The sequence below is a fragment of the Furipterus horrens genome, unplaced genomic scaffold (assembly GCF_987537825.1).
Source record: "Furipterus horrens unplaced genomic scaffold, mFurHor1.1.pri manual_scaffold_6, whole genome shotgun sequence".
Lineage (NCBI taxonomy): Eukaryota > Metazoa > Chordata > Mammalia > Chiroptera > Furipteridae > Furipterus > Furipterus horrens.
The window spans coordinates 158,981,932-159,004,574 of record NW_028327176.1 but is presented as its reverse complement, the minus strand read 5'-3'; the positions used below and the strand labels follow the sequence as shown (position 1 = coordinate 159,004,574).

The following is a 22,643-nucleotide window of genomic DNA, read 5'->3' as shown; positions in this document are numbered from 1 at the left end:
GGTTAGCATCAACAGAAAAAGCACCTGGGAAATGAAAGAATAAAATTAATTTTGTTCTTGAGAGTCATACCAATAAACTTGAAAACTGCCACAAATATTAAATATTATGGAAAACAAGGATATTTTAAAACTATATGTGAAAATAATTGTCCTGGAAAAGATATTTCAAAAGTAATAAAGAGATATAGGTGACTGAAGAATTTAAGTTAGACAATTTCAGCTTTATCTAGATAATACAAATATTATATGCCAAGATTAAAGGAAAAAAATGACTACTATCTTTATATGGACAAATAATTGATGAACTAAAAAGTTTCCCCAACACAGGTTCTTAGAACTGGAGGGAATCATTAAAGATGTTATGTAGCATCCTGTCTAATTATTTGTATACATGTTTCCCTTACATGTTACATGTCTCCCTCACCAGACTGTGCGCTATTGAGAACAGCAGCCTCATCTTACCTATTTTATTGCTCTTCTGGCCTAGCATGGCACATAGCAGAGTATCTAGCACATAGCATGTCTTATATATGTTTGATTAGTAGATGGCTAGTGAGCAATTTTATAGAGATGATCAGTGATTCTGGAAGAAGAAACAAAATACGTTTGCTTCAACTCCTTTTTCTTTTTGATTTTTAGCCTCAGCCTATGTACAGCATGTATGCATTCCATTCTGTTCTCTGCCTGCCAGTTGTGAGGGTAGCCTGATGTTTTTTGGCTATGCTATAGGATGGGTAAAGGCTAATTTAGTGGTAAAATATTAGCAAGCCTGTTGTGCTAGATACATGTCACATTCTTCAATTAAACTTTTAGCAAATTTAATACTTTATCTCCAGCTGTCTGACTCCTTTGTTTACCTCTTAGTTAGTTCTGACCTTGGATGAGAAAGGAGTGCTATTTATTGGGCTCCCATGTATTGCCAGCTTTTAAAAGGGCATTCTGTTTATAAAATGAAAGCACGAATATATGTTAATAAAAATCAAATGATGTAGTAGGGCTTACAGCAAAAAGCAAGAGCCTCTGCCTTATTGCTGCTTCAACCCCATCACAGTTTCAATTTTGTAGAAGAAAGCATATTCAAATGTTTGTTTTTAACTGTCTTGATAGTTTTCTTATTAATCAGTATATTAAAACTATGCCCTTATTTACCAATTTATCAAGTTTAGATATAATCCATGGGCTTTCTTCTATAATGCTTGAGGGTTTAGTGTATTTATACCATTCCTGTACTAAGACTTGTTTTGTATGTACTAATATTGCAATTATGGTAAGAGACATTTTCACCTATAGTTGTGATATATGTGTGTGTATTGCCCAGTAAGATCATGCCTTGCACACTAAGGCACTAAATAAATAAATAAATAAATAAATATTGAGTGAATCTACATCCAAACTTTCCCTTTTAAATGTGAATATTTCCCCTATGAATGCGATTAAACATTCACAGGAAACATTTTTTTTTAATGGCTGATATTAGCAGCATATGGTTGCATTATAATTTATTTAACCCTCAAGATGCTATGAAATATTTAGAAGGTTTTCCAGTTTTTTTTAAGTTACAAATAACCTGTCTGTAAACATCCTTATAATAAATTCATTAATTGTATCTCTGAACCTAGGAGTAGATTCCTAGAAATAAAATTAATGACTCAAAAGTTCTTTAAGTATATTTTATTGATTATGTTACAGTAGTTCCAATTTTTTCCCCTTTGATCCCCTCTGCCCAGTAACCCCCTTTCCTCCATCAATCCCACCTCCCTTAGTTTATGTCTGTGGGTCATGCATGTAAGTTCTTTGGCTTCACCCTTTCCTATATTATTCTTAACTTCCCGCTGTCTATTTTGTACCAATCAATCATGCTTCTTAATCCCTGCACCATATCCCCATTTTCCCCCCTCCCCCCTCCCAGCTGATAACCCTCCAAATGATTCCCATACCTATGATTCTGTTCCTATTCTGGTTTGCTTAGTTGGATTTTGTTTTCATTTTTTAGATTCAGTTGTTGATAGTTGTGAGTTTGTTGTCATCAAAAGTTCTTGATGACATATTGCCAGTTTCCTTTTGAGGAAGCTTTTGCTTATTTGCGCTCCTAATAACACCATAAAAGAGTAATTATTTTATTAAATATTACTCATCCCTAAATATATTTATGCTCTAAAAGTCTGATAATTTTGTAAATTTAATATTGTTACCTTGTTTTAGTTAGCTTTCTTTTTTTTTATTACAAGTGTGGTTGAAGATTTTTTCATACCTATTATTCATCATTACATAATATTTCAGTTTCTTTAGTAATATCATTAATTTGACTTTTAAAATATTTTAGAGAAGTATTTTATAAATTAATTTACTTCCCTGTTTTAGCATTATTGAATATTCTGTATATGTTTAAAAATCCTAAAGGGAAGTAATTTTAAGGATTAGCAATCTTAGTAAAATTTCACAGTTAAATAAAAATTAGCAGCATGGCTACTTATATTTATTTTGCCTTTCACTGTATATTGTGGTTATGGAATTTCAATAAAACTTTTTGTTATTGTAATATGTGTAATAATCATTACATTTGCTGCCATCTTGAGATGAGATGATTTTTATAAATTAGAAGGCCAGTGACAATGCTTATTATATTTATATATTTGATGTTTTATGATCCTAGTTTATTCTTGTTTTGTTTATGGTGTTTTATCCCATTTAGTTTTGAACATTCAACTGCTGTGGTGTATGGTGCATGGTGCGTGGTGTGTGGTGTGTTTGTTTTTTGTGATAAAAAAATTTAAAAATGCAGTAGCATATGATTAGGAGAAGTAAGCAGAGAAGATGCCAATTTTTTTTTTACTTTATTTTTAAAAATACTGTTTTATTGGTTATGCTATTACAGTTGTTCCATTTTTTCCTCCTTTGCCTCCCTCCACCAAGCTGCCCCCTCCCTGACTCTCTCAGGCAGTCAATGTCCATGGGTCATGCATATATGTTCTTTGGCTACTCTATTCCTTATGCTGGACTTTACATCTCCATGATTATTCTGTAAGTACCAATTTGTACTTCTTAATCCCTTCCTCTTTTTTTGCCCATTCCCCTGACTCCCCTCCCATTTGGCAACCATCAAAACAATCTCTGTATATATGATTCTGTTTCTGTTCTGCTTTATTTATTGATTCAATTGTTTATATATATATATATATATATATATATATATATATATATATATATATATATATATAATTTATTTATTTATTTATTGACAGTTTAGTGTTTATATTTTTGGCCTTCCTCTTCTTCATCTTAAAGAAGACACCTTAACATTTTATATAATACTGGTTTGGTATTGATGAACACATTTAGCTTTTTTTGTCTGGGAAGGCCTTTGTCTGTCTTTCAATTCTAAATGATAGCTTTGCTGAGTAGAGCAATCTTGACTTTATGTCCCTACTTTTCATGACTTTGAATATTCCTTGCCAATCCCTTCTAGTCTGCCAAATTTCTTTTGAGAAATCAGCTAATAGTGTTATCGGAACTCCCCTGTAGGTAACTAACTGATTTTCTCTCATAGTGTGCCTCTCTGTACCCATCTTGTTTGGCACTACTCTGTGCTTCCTGGACTTGCATGTCTATTTTCTTCACCAAATTAGAATAGTTTTCTTTCATTATTTTTTTCAAATAGATTTCCAACTTCTTGCTCTTCCTCTTCTCCTGGTACCCCTGTGATGAGAAAGTTAGAATGCTTGAAATTGTCCCAGAAGCTGCTTACACTATCATTGTTTTTCGGGGTTCTTTTTTCTTCTTGTTGTTTTGCTTTTTTTCTTCCTTATATACTAAATTGTTGATTTGATTCTCAGCTTCATTCACTCTACTGTTGATTTCCTTTAAATTGTTCTTTATTTCAATTAGTGTACCCTTAATTCCTGAAGGTCTTTTTTATGCTGTTGAGGTTCTCACTAAATTCATTGAGCATCTTTATAACCAATGTTTTGAACTCTGCATCGAGTAGATTGTCTCCATTTTGTTTAGTTCTTTTTCAGGAGTTTTGTTCATCACCAAACCATTACTATATGAAATGTTAAAGGAACTTAGTTAAGAAAAAGAAGATAGAAACTATGAACAATAAAATGACAACAAACACATAAATATCAACAACTGACGCTAAAAAACAAATTAAGCAAACAAGAAGAGACAGAATCATGGATACAGAGAAGGTTTTGATGGTTGCCATATGGGAGGGGTGTGTGGGGATTGGGTGAAGAGGTGAGGAGATTAAGAAGTACAAATAGGTAGTTACAGAATAGACAAGGGGATGTGAAGTACAGTATAGAAAATGGAGTAGCCAAAAAACTTATATTTATGAGCCATGGACATGAACAATGGTGTGGGGATTGCCTGAGGTGAGGGGGAAAAAGGGGAAAAATTGGGACAACTGTAGCAGCAAAATCAATAAAGGATAATATAAAAAATACAAGGATTTCAGAATAATTCAACTTATGATTATACTTCCTATTTACACTTGATTGCTTACAGCATTTTAGTACTATGTTTTTTATCTTAACAAATTATAGATATTATTTTATACAGACAATATTTACTGAAATTTACTTAAACTCATTACCCTCTCCTCATAGCCCCATTTTGTCTATCTTCTTCTTCCATCTCAGACATGCTTTTATTTTTCTGCTTTCTAAGGTAATACATTTTTAAAACAGAAGTTCTCATACTGTGCAGTTCATCCCCAACCCCCCAACAGGCATTTCAAAATACATGGCGACGTTTTTTCATCGCAATGATTTAGTGGTACTTTCTAGCATTTGTAATGTGAGCTAGGGATAGCAAACATCTTGAAATACACACAGGGCAATCTCTCATACAGAATAATTGTCCTGATTCTTTTATGAATTTCAGTTGTCCTGCTGGGCATTCATGTAGATGAAAAAGCGCTTGGTAAGTATCTAAGAACTCCTTCCATTATATAAAGATAATATTTAGCAGTTTTAATACACTAAATTTTCCATGAACGTATAAACTTTGTAAATGAAGGAATAAGTTTTTTGATTTTGTTCTGAACTTTACCAGTAACAGTTTACTATTTCAGAAAGTCACATCATTAATGGCTATATCAATCCTGGGTTTGAGTTGCCAATACAACTCACTTGTATTCGTCTATGTAGCTGTCATGTTGCTTGTGATTCTATGTATGTGCACTCACAGATATATGCACATATATGTATTTATTTTTATAGCTTCACCTACACATAAAGTTACAAGATGTACACTCTGCTAAAATGTTTTTATTTTTCTTCATGAAGTGGTGAGGCAATGAAGATTAAGCATACATTTTACCAAGAAACATGCTGCTAGGGTTAGGAAAGACATATACTTTTGCTCCTGGAAGTAATAGCACAGACATCAGAGTCTATTGATCCTGGCTAACATATGGAGTGTATTAGATGGACTGGGGAGTAAAATATAAGCTGGATAAGAGAATTTATTGACACAGTCACTTATCCGTTACTTGGATTTGGGTTGGCTTATTGTAGCCTGGACATGACCATGGTCTGGGCATTTATCAAGATTGAAAAACCGGATGAGGAAACATGAATATCCACTGCAGCTTCCTACAGAGCAAGCGTTATAGGCGGTATCTCATGGTGTTTCTCTAAAATCCATCTGTGTCCTACTAATTGCAAGATAAGTCTCTAATCCCCTAAATGTGCCAACTGTGACTTTCAGATGTGGCCCATTTACTTCTCCAGCCTCCTCACTTCCTCTTTTTAACTCTACTAACTGAAGTACAAAAATATGCTACACTCTCTCAGGTCCTTATCCTTTGCAAATCGTTCGTTTTCGCTTCTTTCCTCAACTTTTCTATTGTATTAAAAGGTGATTCTGGGTTTCCACAGCACTGGCACATTTCTCTGTTATGAAATTTAATTGCACCGAGTTGTAATCTTCAATTTCTTTTTGTTTCTGCTAGATTATGAGGGCGTCCTCTTCATAGATCTTGCAAAGTGCTTGGTAAGGGTTAGGATTAGCTCGTAAAGGAAGACAGCTTGGCAACATTTCAATACTATTCACTTTCCAGTTGAAACTTTTCATGCAATTTCAGTTTCACTTCTATTACTTTTATTGACACTTCTCCGTCGCACTTTCCCCTCCCACCTATAACCCCCCCGAAGGTAAAGAAAAGGCACACAATCCTACAGGTACCCTGCAGGTCATCAAAAGTCACTCCCTCCCAACCAGAAAGTCACGCTGACGTACTGACGTCACACGCAGCGCTGACGCCCGGCGGTGAGGCCCACCCATCATTGCCTTCTTGAGTTGCTTTTTACTGTTACTTGCGGAGCTTCTCGTTCTCTCTTGGTACCGGAGACAACCCACAACGAGCACCAAAGGCAGGGCCTCGCGGATCCCAGCTTTCCCAAAGTAAGGCGACTCGTTTTTTCCGAACGATGCTTGGGCAGCCAAGGGCCCACCCCAAAGTGCTTGCCGCGGTTTCCCAGGAAACGGCGCTGCGCGCAGGCCGGGTCTAGAGGGGGGCGCGCGTGCGCAATGCGCTGCATTTCCTTGCACCCTGAGTAATGGGCTTCTGCGTTTAGTTTTCAGAGGATGGCCCATTTCCCCGGGGAGGACCAGGCGATGCTACAGGCGATGCTGAGGCAGTTGTTCCAGAATGTGAAGGAGAAAATCACTGGTGCTCCCTCCCTAGAGTGCGCCGAGGAGATCCTCTTACATCTGGAGGAAACTGATGAAAATTTTCACAAGTAAAATTGATTTTGATGTCTTAAACAAACAAACTAGATGTCCCAGTAAAGTAAAAATGTAGTTGGATTAAAATTAAAAAAAAAAGGTTTGATTATTGTTAAAATAGCACCCAAGTTGGAGGTTTATTATTTCATTTATCCAAATACTGAATTTACATATTTATTTATGCTTTCCTGATTTTCCAAAGCATCTGCCTACCTTGTTTTTAGTGACACACCAACATATCTTAATTCTCCTTTTTTTTTTTTTCCTCATGGGCAACACAGAAACATTAGTTATAAATTATGCATTTTTTTAAGAGCAATTCTATGATTACAAAGTACTGTTCCTATACCAAAAAACATTGAGTTCCTCAGATTCCTGTTCTTTTGCTAATCTGATATCTCAATGGCTGCACCAATTATCCATTCTGAGGACTGCAGGAATCCTGAAGTGAGGTTATTAACTTCCTATAGAACAGCTTAAATTTCTGTAAAAGAATGAGGCGTATACTCAGATGTCTGTGACCTATCAGGAAATATGTGTCATAGGAGAAGTACAGAGTGCTCTGGGTTGGGGAGCAGTAGGGATAGGACGTTGAGTGAGAGAGGTACCATTTCAGGCAAATCTTGAAGGATATGTTTCTTTAGAGACTTGAGTTTTCCTTTTGATTTGATTCATAGAATTTAACTTAAGCCTTTGCATTGAAAAGTTTACCACTGGGTGTGCCCATTTATTAGTAGTAGTGGCATTTTTAATTTAGTATTTGCATTTTACTTTGATCTCACAGAGATGAGATTAAATTTTTTTTCTTTTTATGTTAAACTTTACTGACTTTTGGATGCTCTGAACTTACCTTATCTGAACTCTTCCTCATTTCATATACGGGTATCAGGGGATCCTGGAGCCCTTTAATATTTTATGTAGAAGTTTGTGTTTGCTTGCAATTTTATGGAGGAAACATATACTTTTTCAACAGATTCTTAAGGGAGTTTTAAAAAGTGGAAGAAATTTCTATAATGTGGAGTTTCTAATTTCATTAGTGTTTCTGGTTATACATATGGCTTCTTTTGAATTTCTATGATTTTCTGGTTTATTTCTTCATAAAATCCACTGCTAATAGCTGCTATTGGATGTTATTATTAGTATTATTTTTTCTTTGTGGGAAACTTAAAACTTTTGTAATGAATGATTAGGTGATTAATTTGCAGCTTTTCTTCTTTTTTTTTAATGTAAGCATTTAAGGCTACATCATTACCAGCAAGTACTGTTTTAGCTATGTCAATTTTAAAATGCTTTTCAAGTTAAAGATGGCTCAGTGTGGTTCTTAGCAGTCTAACAACTGTTATAATAATGTAATTTACTCTTTTTCAACAGTTCATTAAATGACTGCTAATTAACTTGTATAGTTAATATTTACTGTTTACTGAAGAGATTTACTTGTGGCCTTCCTAAAAAAATCCAGACACACTCCTGTATAACTAATGTGTAGTCTGAAAAGTAAGATTTATAATCCTAACAGTATTTGTAATGTCAAAAGTATAGATGGTAAAATTCATGTGTTAGCCTCACTAGCCTGAGTTCTGTGTTTTGGGAGGAAGGAATATTTCCATAGGGAAGGAATCTTTACGTAGGAAAGGAAGGAGGGAGATATTTGTCTTTGGTATTTTCTTGGAATCGTACAATCTCTGAGTTGGAAGAAATTCTAAAGGTTAATTAGCTCAGGTGTTCATATTTTCTTTTTTTTTTTCACTGACTTAACTCTTTTTTAACATTAAATCTTTTCAAGCAACTTAGATATGTATTGCTTCCCTAAGTGTTTCATACTTCAGAATATCTGTTCTCCTCTCGCCACTTTTCAGAACATTCCTTTTTTAAATCCACCTGCTGTTGTCATGGTATTAACAAGAAAAATAATCTGATTAAACAGATTTACAGAGGAAACTGGTGTCCTTAGGTCATTGGCATTTTTGTAAGAAAATGGTTACGACAATTGAGTCCATAAATGATGGAATTTCAGGTATTGTAATAAAGTGGGGGCAGATGTAATCATTTGAGGAGAAACCACAATATAGGCAGTGTAGTCCTATCAGGTGATCTGTCTCGAGGGCAGCTGCCCTAAACTCTCTCTGCCTCTTCTACTTTTCTACTGTAAACTGTCAGCATTCTCTAAAAGGTCCAGACTTTCCCCTTTTTCTCTGAAAGTGACAGCAAGGATCTGAGGCCTATGGGAGGTGAGAGAAGTAGGGAAAAGGACATTTCTTACATTATGTGTTCATGTGTTGTGTAAATTTTTACACTTGGATTGCCCTTCTTGTAAAACAAACAGCCCTGGTTTTAATATTGGCTTCACTAAATTCAGTTGGAGGCCATTTAAAAGATACTGATGAATCAAAATTTCCTGGGGCTTGGCAAAGGAGGCATAGTAGAGGTTGGGCCTTGGTGTTTTTGAAAAAAAGCTCTCTGGATGATTCTGGCATGCAGCCAGGGTTGACTTAGTTGCCTTTCAATGTTTATTGTATTACAGTGGTTCTCCCCTTATCCCAGGGGGATACATTCCAATGCCCCCAGTGGGTTCCTGAAACCTAGGATAGTACCAAACCCTATATGTACTATGTTTTTTGTCCTATTTATACAAGATTTTCATATAAAGGAAGCACTTTATGGCTTTTCTGTGGCATATTCAAATTGCCAGCATCACTACTCTTGTGCTTTGGGACCATTGTGAAGTAAAATAAGATTTACTTGAATCCAAGCAGTGCAATATCTCTACAGTTGATCTGATAGCTGAGATGGCTAAGTGACTAATGAGAAGGGAGCATGTATAACATGGATATGCTAGACAAAGAGAAGATTCATGTTTAGAGAGGGATGGAGCAAGAAGGCAAGAGATTTCATTATGCTACTCAGAACGGTGTTCAATAAAAAACTTGTTTATGGAATTTTCCATTTAATATTTTTGGACCATAGTTGACCGTGGCTATCTGTAACTGTGGAAAGGGAAACCACAGATAAGGGGAGGCTACTATGTTGTTTTATTTAAAAAAACAAACAAACAACCCCCCCCAAAAAAACAAAAAAACTTACCAACCCTAATGATTATAGTCTTTTATCTGGTATTTTTGGTTTGATATGGAAGTAACACGATAATATTTGTTGAATTGTATTTATTCTTTGTTTTACGGAAGAATCTACTGGTGACTTTAATTAGTGAATTCTAGTGTGTTTAAGTGTTAATTTCAAGGAAACATTAATAATGTAAAGTGCTATCCCTTTATAGAGAAATTGCTAACAAATACAGTATTCCCTCACTTATTGCGGGTATTATGTTCTAGACCCCCCCTGCCCCCCCCCCCCGTGATAGGTGAAAATCTGCGAAGTAGGAACCTTACATTTATTTTAGTATTTATATATATTTTAAGGCTCTATAAACCCTTCCCATACACTTATAAACTGTTCCCAGTCCCTTATTTACCTTTCCCACTCCCTTATTAACCTTTTCCACACTTTTATAAACACTACTTATGTTCTTAAACATATTCTACACTCTTAAACCTATGTAACTTTAACAACATACATATACAGTACCGCAAAATCCTACGATACAGCGAAAAATCCGTGATAAATAATTAAATATAATATTTTAAAAAATCCTGCAATACGGATAGGCCGTGATAAGTAAACTGCGATATAGAGAGGGACTACTGTATATGTGTGCTTCCATAATTAATGAATTCATTTTTAGTATTTAGTATGATTCATAAGTTTTACCTTTGATCCAAAGGTTGTAGGTGATGTAAAATACTCATTCTTTGTTTTTACATAGCCTTTTATATACTAATATGATATATGGTTAGGCTTATCATTTAATAAATCCCATGCTTCTGGACCATAATATTTTAAGAATTCCACTTATCAACATTTTAATTCATAATTAAACTAATAAAATCCTTTAAATACCATTACTGATACAATTTTTTTTGTGTATGATTGAAAAAGTTCTTGCTTATTTAAATAACTAAGAGGATGATTTCCTAAAACAAACTTGTACTAGATATTTTTTCATGTTATGTTGTAATAGTAATCTCTATGTGTATATTTTGAACATTCTGGAAATTCACTATGGAACAAAATTATTAAATTTTCTTGCAAAATCTAGGTAATAAAGCTGTAGAAAAAAGAATGGGAAAAATGAATGTTTTTTTCTTTCAACTTTGTAAGACTTTCCTGTAAAAATGTGAAAAAATTCATATTCATCAGTAGTATAACAAAATGATCAGGCACATTGCTGAGTATTTTAATTGAGCTGCTTCTGAAATGTGGTGAGGTCAACACATTTTTCCTTTGCATCAAACAACTGTGCTCTCAGGTTTTAATGTTCCCCCTTTTGGAAATTTTTGGAGAAATATATTTTTGCGTTTATTTGGCAATAGTGTCATTGTAACCAAATTTTTATTTTTCTTATTGAATTATCTTTAAGGTAACAAACTAAGTTAGTCACATATCTGTTGGTGAGAAAAGTTTCAATGTATAAGAAAATACTATGTAAAAACATTTTTTGCATTAAGATTATCATCATCATTAAGTAGTGGGAAACTGAAATTTAGCAAGGTCAGATGTTAATCTAAGGTTGCAAGATTGATCAGTGTAAGATGTGGAATTAAACTTGATGCAAACCTATAATATTATAATCTTGGTCTTTCCAGCACAATTAGAATATGTTAAGTCTGAGAATGTTAACCCAGGAGAGTCTGCTAAAAATAGATTTGAAAGAAAAGGGCCTTAATAGTAGCACAATTGACTTAAATTAATCCTAGTAAGGATCCTCTAAAATAGATTATTAAAATTTTATATATTTTTGAGGCAGTTTTTATATTTCTTAAATAGAAATTTTAAACATAGAGGAGACTTACCAGTATCTTTATTGTTCAGAGTTTTGTAATGCTTCAAGTGAGAAGTTGTTGAACAGTCAAACTGGAAGCCTTCAGGTCATATTTGGTCTGTGGATATGTTTCTTTGGCTTGGTTTAAATCAACATTTAAAGGGAGATAGCCCATAAAATTATCCATTTTCTGGCTATTCTTAAAGCATTAAAACATTAATACCAGGCTCATATTCCTAAATGGCAACAAGTGACTAGAACCCTATAGATATTCTTCCTTTTAGATGAAGCATGTTCTTTTTGTTCATCGCTACCTATATCCTTTTCTCTCTTAATCATGGCTTGCTGTACTTTACCTGTCTACACTCTGTAACATTTGGGTTTACAGTCCCTCAGGTTAGTATAGGACCTTTTGAAAGTCTCTTTTAGGCCCCCAAAGCTTTTACTTCTATACAAAATAAGCAGAATATTGTTATACCTCCAGAATAATTTCCAAAATTGATGCAATGGACTGGCTAAAAATCTGTCATTATCTTTTGGATTCGATATAGACTTTATAAGAGTAAATGGATGGTATCAACACTATCAGGATTATAAAGAAAGAAACATAGTGCTTAATTTTGTAGACGTATTTCAGCCAAAGCAACAATATTAGCTGTATTTAAAACTAATTATTAATTTTCCAACGATCTTTCCTGGGGCACCATCACAGAAGAACAACATACCTTCTGGGATTTTATTGGCTATTGCCATAAATTCGGATGGTAAGAGAACCAATGCAAAATGACTTCTGAGATGAGAATTTGAAGGCTTTAGTTACTCTTACTCCAAGAGTAAGAAATGTCTTACCCATCTGAAGAAATGACTGTTCACTAATTTGGGGTTGGAAGTTCTCCGAGTTTTCCAATGATCAATGAGTCAGTAGAGCATCTTAAGGGCATAGGCAGCCTGGTGGTTCTTGCATAATAGAGGGCCTTACCCTCCCTGGAGATCTTTTTTCTTAAAAGGTTTATTCAAAAAGAGCAGCAACCTCTTAAGGCAAGATTCAGTTTGGGGGTCCTTGGATTCATTTAAGTGGGAAGGTGAACCAAAAACTTGAAGCACTTTGAAGGGGGTCTCCTGAGAGAGATTAATGTGGTTATAGATATAACTATGGTCTAAAAATGATGCCATTAGAAAAAAGTGTGTGGTGATTCAAGTTCCCAAAGAGTAGATTTAAAATTTTCCAGCATATTTGCTATTTATAGCTGATGCTAAATAGTGGGGATTTTTTAAATGTGTCTTTTATTTTATAGTGGTATCTCTTAATTTTCTTGAATCTGTTTTCTTAATGGGCTTACATTGTATTTCCCCACTGTCTTAAGTTATGAAAACATATTTTTGTTGCTTATAGGTTTGTTTTATACAAAGCGAACACAAAAAGTATATTTTTCAGTTAAATATTCATTTCTTCTAATTGCCTGGTTAGTGGCACAGAGATGGGGCTTATAAAACTAAGAAGTAAGGATAATTCTGTCTTTCCATATTAGAATTGATGGTGGGATGTAGAATTCATCTTCAGAGAGGATGTCTTTAGTTGCAGAGAAATAACTGAGGCTGTCCCACCTTCCATTTCTCACTGAATATCTCAGAGACGTGGAGGAAAGCTGGTGTGTCTGATGACCTAGGTAGGCTTGGGCAGGATTGTGAACAGGATTAACATTGTTTTTAGGGACCTTTCATGTCTCTATACTTTCTGCCACATCTGCTTTTCCGTTTCCCAGTAGTAACAGGCTGGATGTGAGGTCACAGAGATTGGCTGAAGGGATGATATCAAAGAAGGCAATGATAAGTTTATGGTATTGATATTTCAGATATTCTGATTCTTTACTCAGAGAGTTCTTGGTTGTGGTGAGGTAGTGTGCTGGAGAGCATAAATCTTTTTGGATTCTTCAGATCTAATCACACACGTCAGCCAGCTCTGTCTCAGGGCCAGCTGTGTGTTTTTGGAGGCAGTATGGGGACTGTCAAATGTTAAAAAATTAAGAACATCTTTAAAGGATTCTTATGAAAGCTTAGTCTTTGAACTTTTCTTGCCTGTAATTTTTCACCATTTTGTATAAAATTTGCAAAGATTTGGTTTATAATTTAGAAGTATACAAACCAAAAAATGTTAACATTTAAAATATAGCCCAGAAGGGTGGCTAGGGGATAGAGGGATTGAGCAAGAAGGAAAAAGGACTCATGGACATGGACAAGAGTGTGGTGTTTGCTGGGAGGTGAGTGAGGTATAAGGGGACTAAATGGGAATGGAAAAAAATACAATAAAGATTAAATAAAAAATATATGGGAAGTTTGCTTGTATAAGGGAAGTGCTTTAAGTAATAAGGCAATGATGAATTTTAGGTTTTGTTTTCTTGGAGTATTTCTGAAAGTTAGTGCTTATTTTGATCTAATATTGCAGAACATTAAGTTTACAGAATAACTGTCTTCCTCTTCTGCCGTTCTTAATAGATAACTTATTGAAGCTTTGAAGTTACTTGTTAAACATTGAGTATGAATATTAAACATTTAAAAGTAAATTCAATGACTAGCTTGAAATAAATTTTTAAGTAAGTTGTATTTTTAAATGCAATTGCTAATTATAATTTGAGGAACGTTTAAGTAATAAATCCTTTTTGGAATTTTTACATCTTTGAGGAAGCGTGGGGTGGTGGAAGTGACAATGACTTTGGAGTAAGGCGGACCTAAATTAGTAGCTTGTTTATTTGACAAGGCTTTATAACTTTTCGATCTCTGCCCTTGTTTATTTTACCTATCTCATATGGTAAATAGAACAGTATTAATAAGTACTTAGCACTGAGTCTGGTACATATTAGTCACTTAAAAGTACCTCCTTGCTTACATGCAAATCAACATGGTTGGTGGTCTTTAGAGAATGTTGAGTGTGGTCTCATTTAAGTGGAGCTGCCCTGATAAAGGGGCTTGATTAAGTATTTAAATTCCAGGCCAAGGAGGTTGTATTTGAAAGCTAATAGGCAGCTAATAATTAGTTTTAAACACAACAATTATTTAGTGAGACATTTTGTAGGTGATGTGGTTTGAGGTATCCGTTATGTGTAAAATGGATCTAACTTAGAAAAGTGAAATCTGATTTTTGAGAATTAATATGATTACAGCGTTTAGGATGAAGATGAGAGGGAAGAAAATAGGAATAAGAAGACAAGCAGGAAGGCTGCTGTAGTAATCTCTGTGTAAGGTGATGTGGTTTTGTAATGATTGACAGAAATGGGGAAAAAAAGCAGAAAGTGATGAAGCCAAGGGATAAGCAGGAAATGTTAACAAGGGTTGGTGACTGGATGGATGTGATAAAGCCGGGGGTGGGGGTGGGGCTGGAGTGCAGAGATGAAGTCTAGGAGCATTCTGTGATGTCAAGTCTGGGAGTCCTGGAAGAGTATTTGTGCCAGAAATGTGGCGAGTAGTTGGGAAGAAGGGAGTTCTTTCGTCTGTACTTTACCCTTTCGTCCTCTTCTCTTTTTCTTAGAAGAATAGAGGAAGAATAAAAGATCATGTATGGTTAATTATAGCTTAATGCTACCTGAAATTTTTATTGGGCATTAAACAGACAGGGAGCTAACCACTAAAACAAATATTTAGAAAGGATAATCTAATTCAAACTTAGCCAACGATGTAGGAAGTGAAGAGATAAGCCCTTTTCCTGTGCTATATTTCAGTCCAACAAGTATTGTAAAAGGTATTGCAGAATATAAGCCAATAAGTGAATTTGTTCCATACTTAAGGGTAATAAAGGATATATAAATCTGGGTTTAGATACGCTCAGGAGGCAAGCAAAAGATAAAGCAGGTCACATATACAAAAAAACAATATTTTGAGTGCTAATATAGAGGGGCAATGTACTTTTGGGGCGTGGGAGAGAAAGAACATCCGGTTTGGGGAACTCGGAAAGTCTATCATGAGTTAGCATTTTAGGTTGTAGAAGGTGAATTTACTTAAGGAGAGGTGGTGGCAAAACACTCTAAATAGATGAAATATTATCAAAGATATTGGGAAAACAAAACACGGAGTGCTGGGTATGTGTGAGGGGTAGGAATGAGACTTTACTGGTAGCATAAATTGGAGTCTAAAAGGGCTTTAAATGTCAATGACAAAATGTGTCTTAAATTTAATAATGATAGTAATAATAGCTAGCACTTATTGTTAAATTCATGTCAGGCCCTGTGTTAGGTGTAAGACATATATTATCTAGAATATTTATAGTAATTTCCATGATAGATGCTTTCCCCGATTTATAGACGGAAAAAGAGTAAAGCCTAGAGAGGATATTTAATTTGGGCAGCCTCATACAGCTGTTAAATGGGAGAGATAAAAACTAAGTCTATGTGATTCCTAAAATGATGACAGGACATGCTTATTCTGTTATTGGTATTATTGCTTGTTCTGTAAATCAAAAAGTTAATGAAGAGGATCATAAAATGATACCTACATATTTAAAATATTTTTAATATAAAGCAGCTAAATGTACATGTATTCATTAATATTTTGGGTTACTACTGCTTCTTTGAGTAGGAAAGTTGGTGGGAGAACCTTACGCTAGTTTAAAAGCTGTCTGAATACAGATCTATCTGGAGCAGCACTTCTCCAAATATATTCCTGGGACCATTAGCATCGGCATCACCTACGTGGATGATGTGGGAAGTGTAAATTCTTGGGTCTCACTGTATACCTACTGCATCGGAGCTCTGAGAGCGAGGCTCAGCCAGTCCTTTAGGTGAATCTAATTCATGTTATAGTTAGAACCACTGATTTACAGTATGACCTAAGAGAGCTCTTGCAATTATTTAGTTAAAGGTTCTAAGATGTGGACATTAATCTAGTGGCAGTGGGAAGGGAAAGAGAAGTTGTAGAGGAAGAATTTCTAGAATTATAGCTAACTAATTAGATATGTGGTGTAATGGAGAAGACTGTTGTTAAAGCTGTTTGAGGCTCTACACAGGTGTCTGGTTGAAGGGTGGTACCGTTAACAGATATATGTGAAAGAAAAGAGGTGGTCCTGAGTGGTGATAGATTTGGTATGCTGACAGATATGGTGAAAGAACATAAAGTAGCCTTGTCCAGCATATATAGATCTGTGATTCTGGAGGGACATTTTGACTGAAGAAAGAGCTAAAGAAATCACTTGTTTTTCATGAATCTGAAGTTGGAGCTATGGGAGAGGAGAATATATTTGCTAAACTCCTTTTAAGAAAAAATCTGGTACTTTATAATGACAAAGTCTAAGTGTTTGTCTACTGCATCCTTAAATGAAAATAGTGGGATAAAGTAGATTGGATTATTGCCAAATTACAGATGGAAAAACTGGGACTTTCCTAGAGTTGCACAGCTTAGAATTCTCAGCTTGTACATTTGTTATGATATCACGTGGCTTTCATGTTAAATATTCCTACTTGACTTTTGAGGTCTGTGCTGTCTATGGCAGGCCTGAAAAACTACTGAAGCAGCCATGGGGATTTCAGGAAGCAGTCATGTGTTCAGAGCTAAGGAGAAATGGGCAGGCCAGGATACCTCAATCAAAAGCAGTTAAAATAGAAAATGAAATCCTTTGGATACTTGGGTAAGGTGGCTGTTCTTTAGAGCATATTCAGTAATTTGATAAATATTGAACTGAAGACTATATGCTGCATACCACGATGGACTCATAATTCTGGGAAGAAAATTATTCAGTCTCTCCTTGATCTCTTGTCCTGGTATATTCAAACTAAAGGTCTTGAAGATAGTGGAATTTACAGAATAGACCATCTTAAGTTATTTTTGTTATTTGAGATACCACAAAGCCTCTTACTTTTCTAAATCATGATATTAATTATAATCATTGCTCTTTATTTTCAGTCAACATGTTTCCCAAAAGAATTATCCACTTTTGGAACTCTTAACCTCTCATATTTGCTGTATTGTCTGAGTTTGTAAACTCATTTTAATGTTAGCAAGAACCTAACAGTATGAAGGAAGCTGTACAATGTATTGAATTGTCTGAGATAGTTCTTTCTATAAACACAAAAAAAAGAGATGATTAGGTCAAATTTAGGTCAGTTACCACTCTCAAAATGTACAAAAAACATTTTGGTTGGAACCTAACCTTTTCCTATTTATTCTTTCATAATTGCTGTTATTCTGGCCTGGTTTTCTTTATTAGTTTGAACAATTACAAAAATCTTTAACAACTGCTTTCCCTTTCCTTTACTGTGCATTACACATTAGAGACGGGAGCATTAAAAAAGTGTGAAAAGACTTCTAACCCACTAAAGATCAGGTTGGTCCTGAAATTTGCTGCCTCCCTTCATCCCATCACACTGTGTATTGTTAAATGACTTGGGATGAATGACTAATTTAATTCTACTTCAAGGTAAGAAATTGGAGTATGTTACTAACATTCTGTGCTAACATTTTTTCTGGATGTGGTTAATGAATTCATGATATTTACTGTATTTGTTTTTAAAATATTTGTTCCAGCTATGAATTTGTGAAATACCTTAGACAGCATATATGCAACACTTTGGGGTCTATGATTGAAGAAGAAATGGAAAAATGGACATCTGATCAGAACCAGGGTGAGGAATCTGGCTATGACACAGTTGTACAGCATGTTACTAAAAGAACTCAGGAATCTAAAGAGTGAGTATACCCAAAATAATATTTTAAAGTAATTTTTCTCTCAGCATGGCTCCTTGAAAGCACCCCTAACCATGCCCCCCACGGTCTGTTTTCCTCACAGCAGCTGCAATGATCCCCCGAAACAGTGAGTCGGATTGGGCCACCCTTCCCCACAACACTTTCCAAAGGCTCATCTCATTCATAGTAAAATCCAGATTCTTCTGTAGCCAAAAGGCCCACCGTGAGCCTTCTGCTCCCTCTACCACCTCATTTCTTATCACATCCTCTTTGACACTGATCCGGTCACATTGGTCTTGTTCTTTCTCAAGCTGAGGGATTTGCACTCATGTTGCTTCTGCTACCCTTTTCCTAGTTATGTGCGTGACTTACTCCTTCACTTTTCCTTAATAGACTTTATTTTTTAGAACAGCTTTAGGTTCATAAAAAAATTGAATATAAGGTACATATTTCTTTCTCAAATAGCCACTGCTCTTATAGATGCACGGACATCCCCCTTACCAACATTCCCCACTAGAGTGGTACATCTGTTTCAATTGAGGAGCCTACATTGATGCATCATTGTTACCCAGAGTTTGTAGTTTACATTAGTGCTTTCTCTTGGTGGTGTGCATTCTTTGGGGTTTGGGCAAATTTATAATGCCATGTGTTTATCCTTATGCTCTCTTACAGAGTAGTTTCACTGCCCTACAAATCTTCTGTACTCTTGTCTATTCACCACCACCCCCAACCTCTGGCAGCTACTGATCTTTTTTTATTGTCTCCATAGATTTGTCTTCCTTTTCCAAAATGCCATATAGCTGAAACCATAAAGTATGTAGCCTTTCACTTAATGATATACAGTTAAGTTTCCTCCATATATTTCCATGGTCTGATAGCTCATTTCCTTTTAGTACTGAGTAATATTCCATTGTTTGGATGTACTGGGCTTCTTGGATACTTTTAAACTTTGGCGGTTATGAATAAAATGGCTATAAATATTGCATGCAGGTTTCTGTGCCCATATATGTTTTTAACTCCTTTGAGTAAATACCAAGGAGAGTGATTGTTGTACCATTTTGCATTTTCACCTGCACTATAGGTAAAATTTTATAGATAAATTTTAATTTTTTTAATTCAGTACCTTCAAATTAAGAACAAACAGAAATTTGCTTTAAAAAAGTCCCATATTGTTTCTAGGTTTGTATATTTGATAAATAAATGCAAATATGTTATTTGCATCTATTGACAATTTAGAAGCTTTATTTGAAATTTAAAAGAATTTAAAAACAGGTCTGAACAAAAAATGGTTTAAAACATATGTTACATATATTACTCATATGAACAAACTCATTAGGTAATCCATATTTTATTTTTTTCACCAGTCACTAAATTTTTAAATCACATTATAAAGACTGCATAAAGTTGTAGTCACATACATCATTATAAAACAGATTAAATATAAACATTAAGTTAAATTGTACCTTAACTTTTCCTAACATCCTCCTTTCCTCCATCATAAACTCACTCAAAATTAAATTTCTGGAAAGCCTGTAATAGCAAATATTGATTAAGGCTTGCCCCACTTCCCCCAAAATTTTAAAAGGCAAACTTATATTTATTAAGCTATATTGTTTGTAGCATCTTCTTACCCTCCCTGAGATAGTTTATGTTTACTTTCTCCTGTATTTTATTTTAGATATCTACTCGAATAAGTCTGTTGGAGCACTTTGGTTATTACTAGGTAATTTTAGAGACCACACTAGCAAATAAAGCTTAATAAATTAACATTTATTAAATTATTGCCTCAGTACCCTGAACAAGACAATTCCATCTGAAAGAGAATAAAATCACTTTGCATTATAATATTCATGGGTTATTTGATTGCTTATTATCACTTTAAAATTGATGATTAACTAGTTCATCTTTATTCTGGAACTTTCTGAAAGGTAGATGAATGGTATGGACTTTTAAGTGTTCTTTACTCTTTACTTGAGAGTTATACTTAATATAATCATGGAAAGAGAATATTTTTATATTAGTAGTTATGCTCATGTACCATTGAACTTAATTTCTGGAAATTGAAACTCATTTCTTTCTGTGTGAATATTACAGTTGTTCAAGATATTGGAATTTGAGAAGAGCAAAATTCTGTGAAATATTGTAATTTATACTTAAATACATTCATTATTCTGCTGATAATGAAAGAATAGAAGGGTTTGCTAAAATTTTGATAACTCTAATGTACGCTGCTGTGTACCCGTGATTACTGAAGAACTTACACTTGAAGCAGAGCGCTTATGAAGTGAATAGCAATTGGTATGTGTACCCTGTCTTTGATTTTAATCCTAATCACTATGAGCATGGGGTCACATTATGAACAAGTAGATTCAGAATTTAACAGCCTAATGCATTAAAAACTAAATTAAATTCATGTAAATGGATATGTTCCAAGAACTTTATGACCAGATATGTGGAAGTTTGTGTTCTTGGCCCTCATATCCAGGCCTCTCTGCAGGGCAGAGTGACATCACATCATCTCTCTGCAGAATTCATTGTCAGGAACTGGGGCATTGTTAGTTGAATAGTTACAACAAGTCCTGATCTTGCACAAAACAAAGCAACTTCCTCAGCACAATGTGGCATTTCCATGAGTCTTTTTTTAAGATTCATTCTGCGGCTTCAAGGTAAGACTGAAGAAGGCTTCAGACTCTAGAGGCTGAAGTCCAAGATCAGAATGTCAGCATGATCAGGTGAGGGCCCTTTGCCAGGTAGAAGACTTCTCGTATTCTCTTCAACACGGGAGGAGACAGATACCGTGTCACTCCTGAGTCGGACTGCACAGCCATTCTCGGCAGTGCAGATAGACTCTTTAAGAAGCTACACCATCGTCTCTTGAGACGGACGGATGCCGACCCGTATTCTCTCTTGGCAGAAGTATATGCAAGTTCTTGTTGCTCCACTTACTCACTAGCATTTGATATCAGTGTTCTAGATTTTGGCCATTTTTCATAATTCTGACTAGAGCAATAAATCATTTTGTCTTTTCTCCTCTCTGATCAGTTATATACTTATCATATGTTTAATAAGTAACATCTATATATCAGGTGTTAGAATTTGGGAATATAAAGATGACTCACCCTCCAGTAAGCCATAGTGTATTTGGGAGTTTGACATTACACTGAAACACTGGGTTGGCCAAAACTTTGTGTTTTTTTTTTTTTTTTTTCTTTGGTAAGATGGCTCTAGTAGCATTTAGTTGTCTTAGACTTCATTCGAAACAATCTTGTTAAATTGTATTGTGACAGCTGTCATAGCGTGCATGATCACCTGGTTGGTGTGACTCAGTGGACTGAATGCTAGCCTGGGAACCCAAAGGTTGCCAGTTTGATTCCCAGTCAGGGCAGATGCCTGGGTTGTAGGCCAGGTCCCCAACTGGGGGCATGCGAGAGGCTACCAATCAATATATCTCTCATACACCCTCCCTCCCTTCTCCTCTCTGAAAATAAATAAAACCTTTAAAAATTTATATTAAAAAACATCAAAATTGGTGAATTTTTTGTAGCCATTTTAATATTGAAGATGGAAGAAAATAAACAACATATTCGGCATATTAATATTTGTTATTTCAAGAATAATAAAAACACAACTGAAATGCAAAACAAGACTTGTGCAGTGTGTAGAAAAGGTGCTATGACTGAACATGTCAAAAGTGGTTTGCGAAGTTCCATGCTGGTGATTTTTCGCTGGATGATGTTCCACGGTTGGGTAGACTGTTGAAGTTGATACTGATCAAATCTAGATACTAATTGAGAACAATCAGTGTTGTACCATGTGGGAGACAGCCAGCATATTCAAAATATTTAAATCAAGTGTTGAAGATAATTTACACCAAGTTGGTATGTTAATCGCTTTGATGTTTGGGTTCCACATAAGTTAAGTGGAAAAAAACCTTCTTGACCATGTTTCTGCATGTGATTCTCTACCTAAACTTAACAAAAACATTTCCTTTTTAAAACAAGTTGTGACAGGCAATGAAAAGTGGATACCTTACAATAATGTGGACTGGATGAGATTGTGGGGCAAGTGAAATAAACCTCCAGCAACCACACCAAAGTCCGGTCTTCATCCAAAGAAGGTCGTCGGCAGCCGTCCGTCTCAAGAGACGATGGTGTAGCTTCTTAAGTGTCTATTTGCACCGCCGAGAATGGCTGTCCGACTCGGGAGTGACACGGCATCTGTCTCCTCCCGTGTTGAATCGACATCTTGCGATGACGCTGGAGTGTCCTCTCCAGTGGAGCTGAAGCTACAGAGCCTGGGCAGGGTGATATGGAGGGTCTGCTGTTGCCCATGCAGCAGACCCCCCCTCTCTTCGCAGCTGAAGGGT

The 22,643-nt window shown here is 35.3% G+C and overlaps 1 protein-coding gene across 1 annotated transcript in view; it reads left to right on the top strand.

The window, feature by feature from the left end:
- The first annotated feature begins 6,594 nt into the window (after positions 1–6,594).
- TBC1D32 (TBC1 domain family member 32) overlaps positions 6,595–22,643 on the top strand; it is a 168,495-nt gene continuing 152,446 nt past the window's right edge. Inside the window, exons 1-2 of the mRNA XM_090280627.1 lie at positions 6,595–6,749; positions 18,119–18,280. Of these exons, the coding sequence (XP_090136753.1) occupies positions 6,595–6,749; positions 18,119–18,280 (317 nt within the window). The remainder of the gene's footprint in view (positions 6,750–18,118; positions 18,281–22,643) is intronic.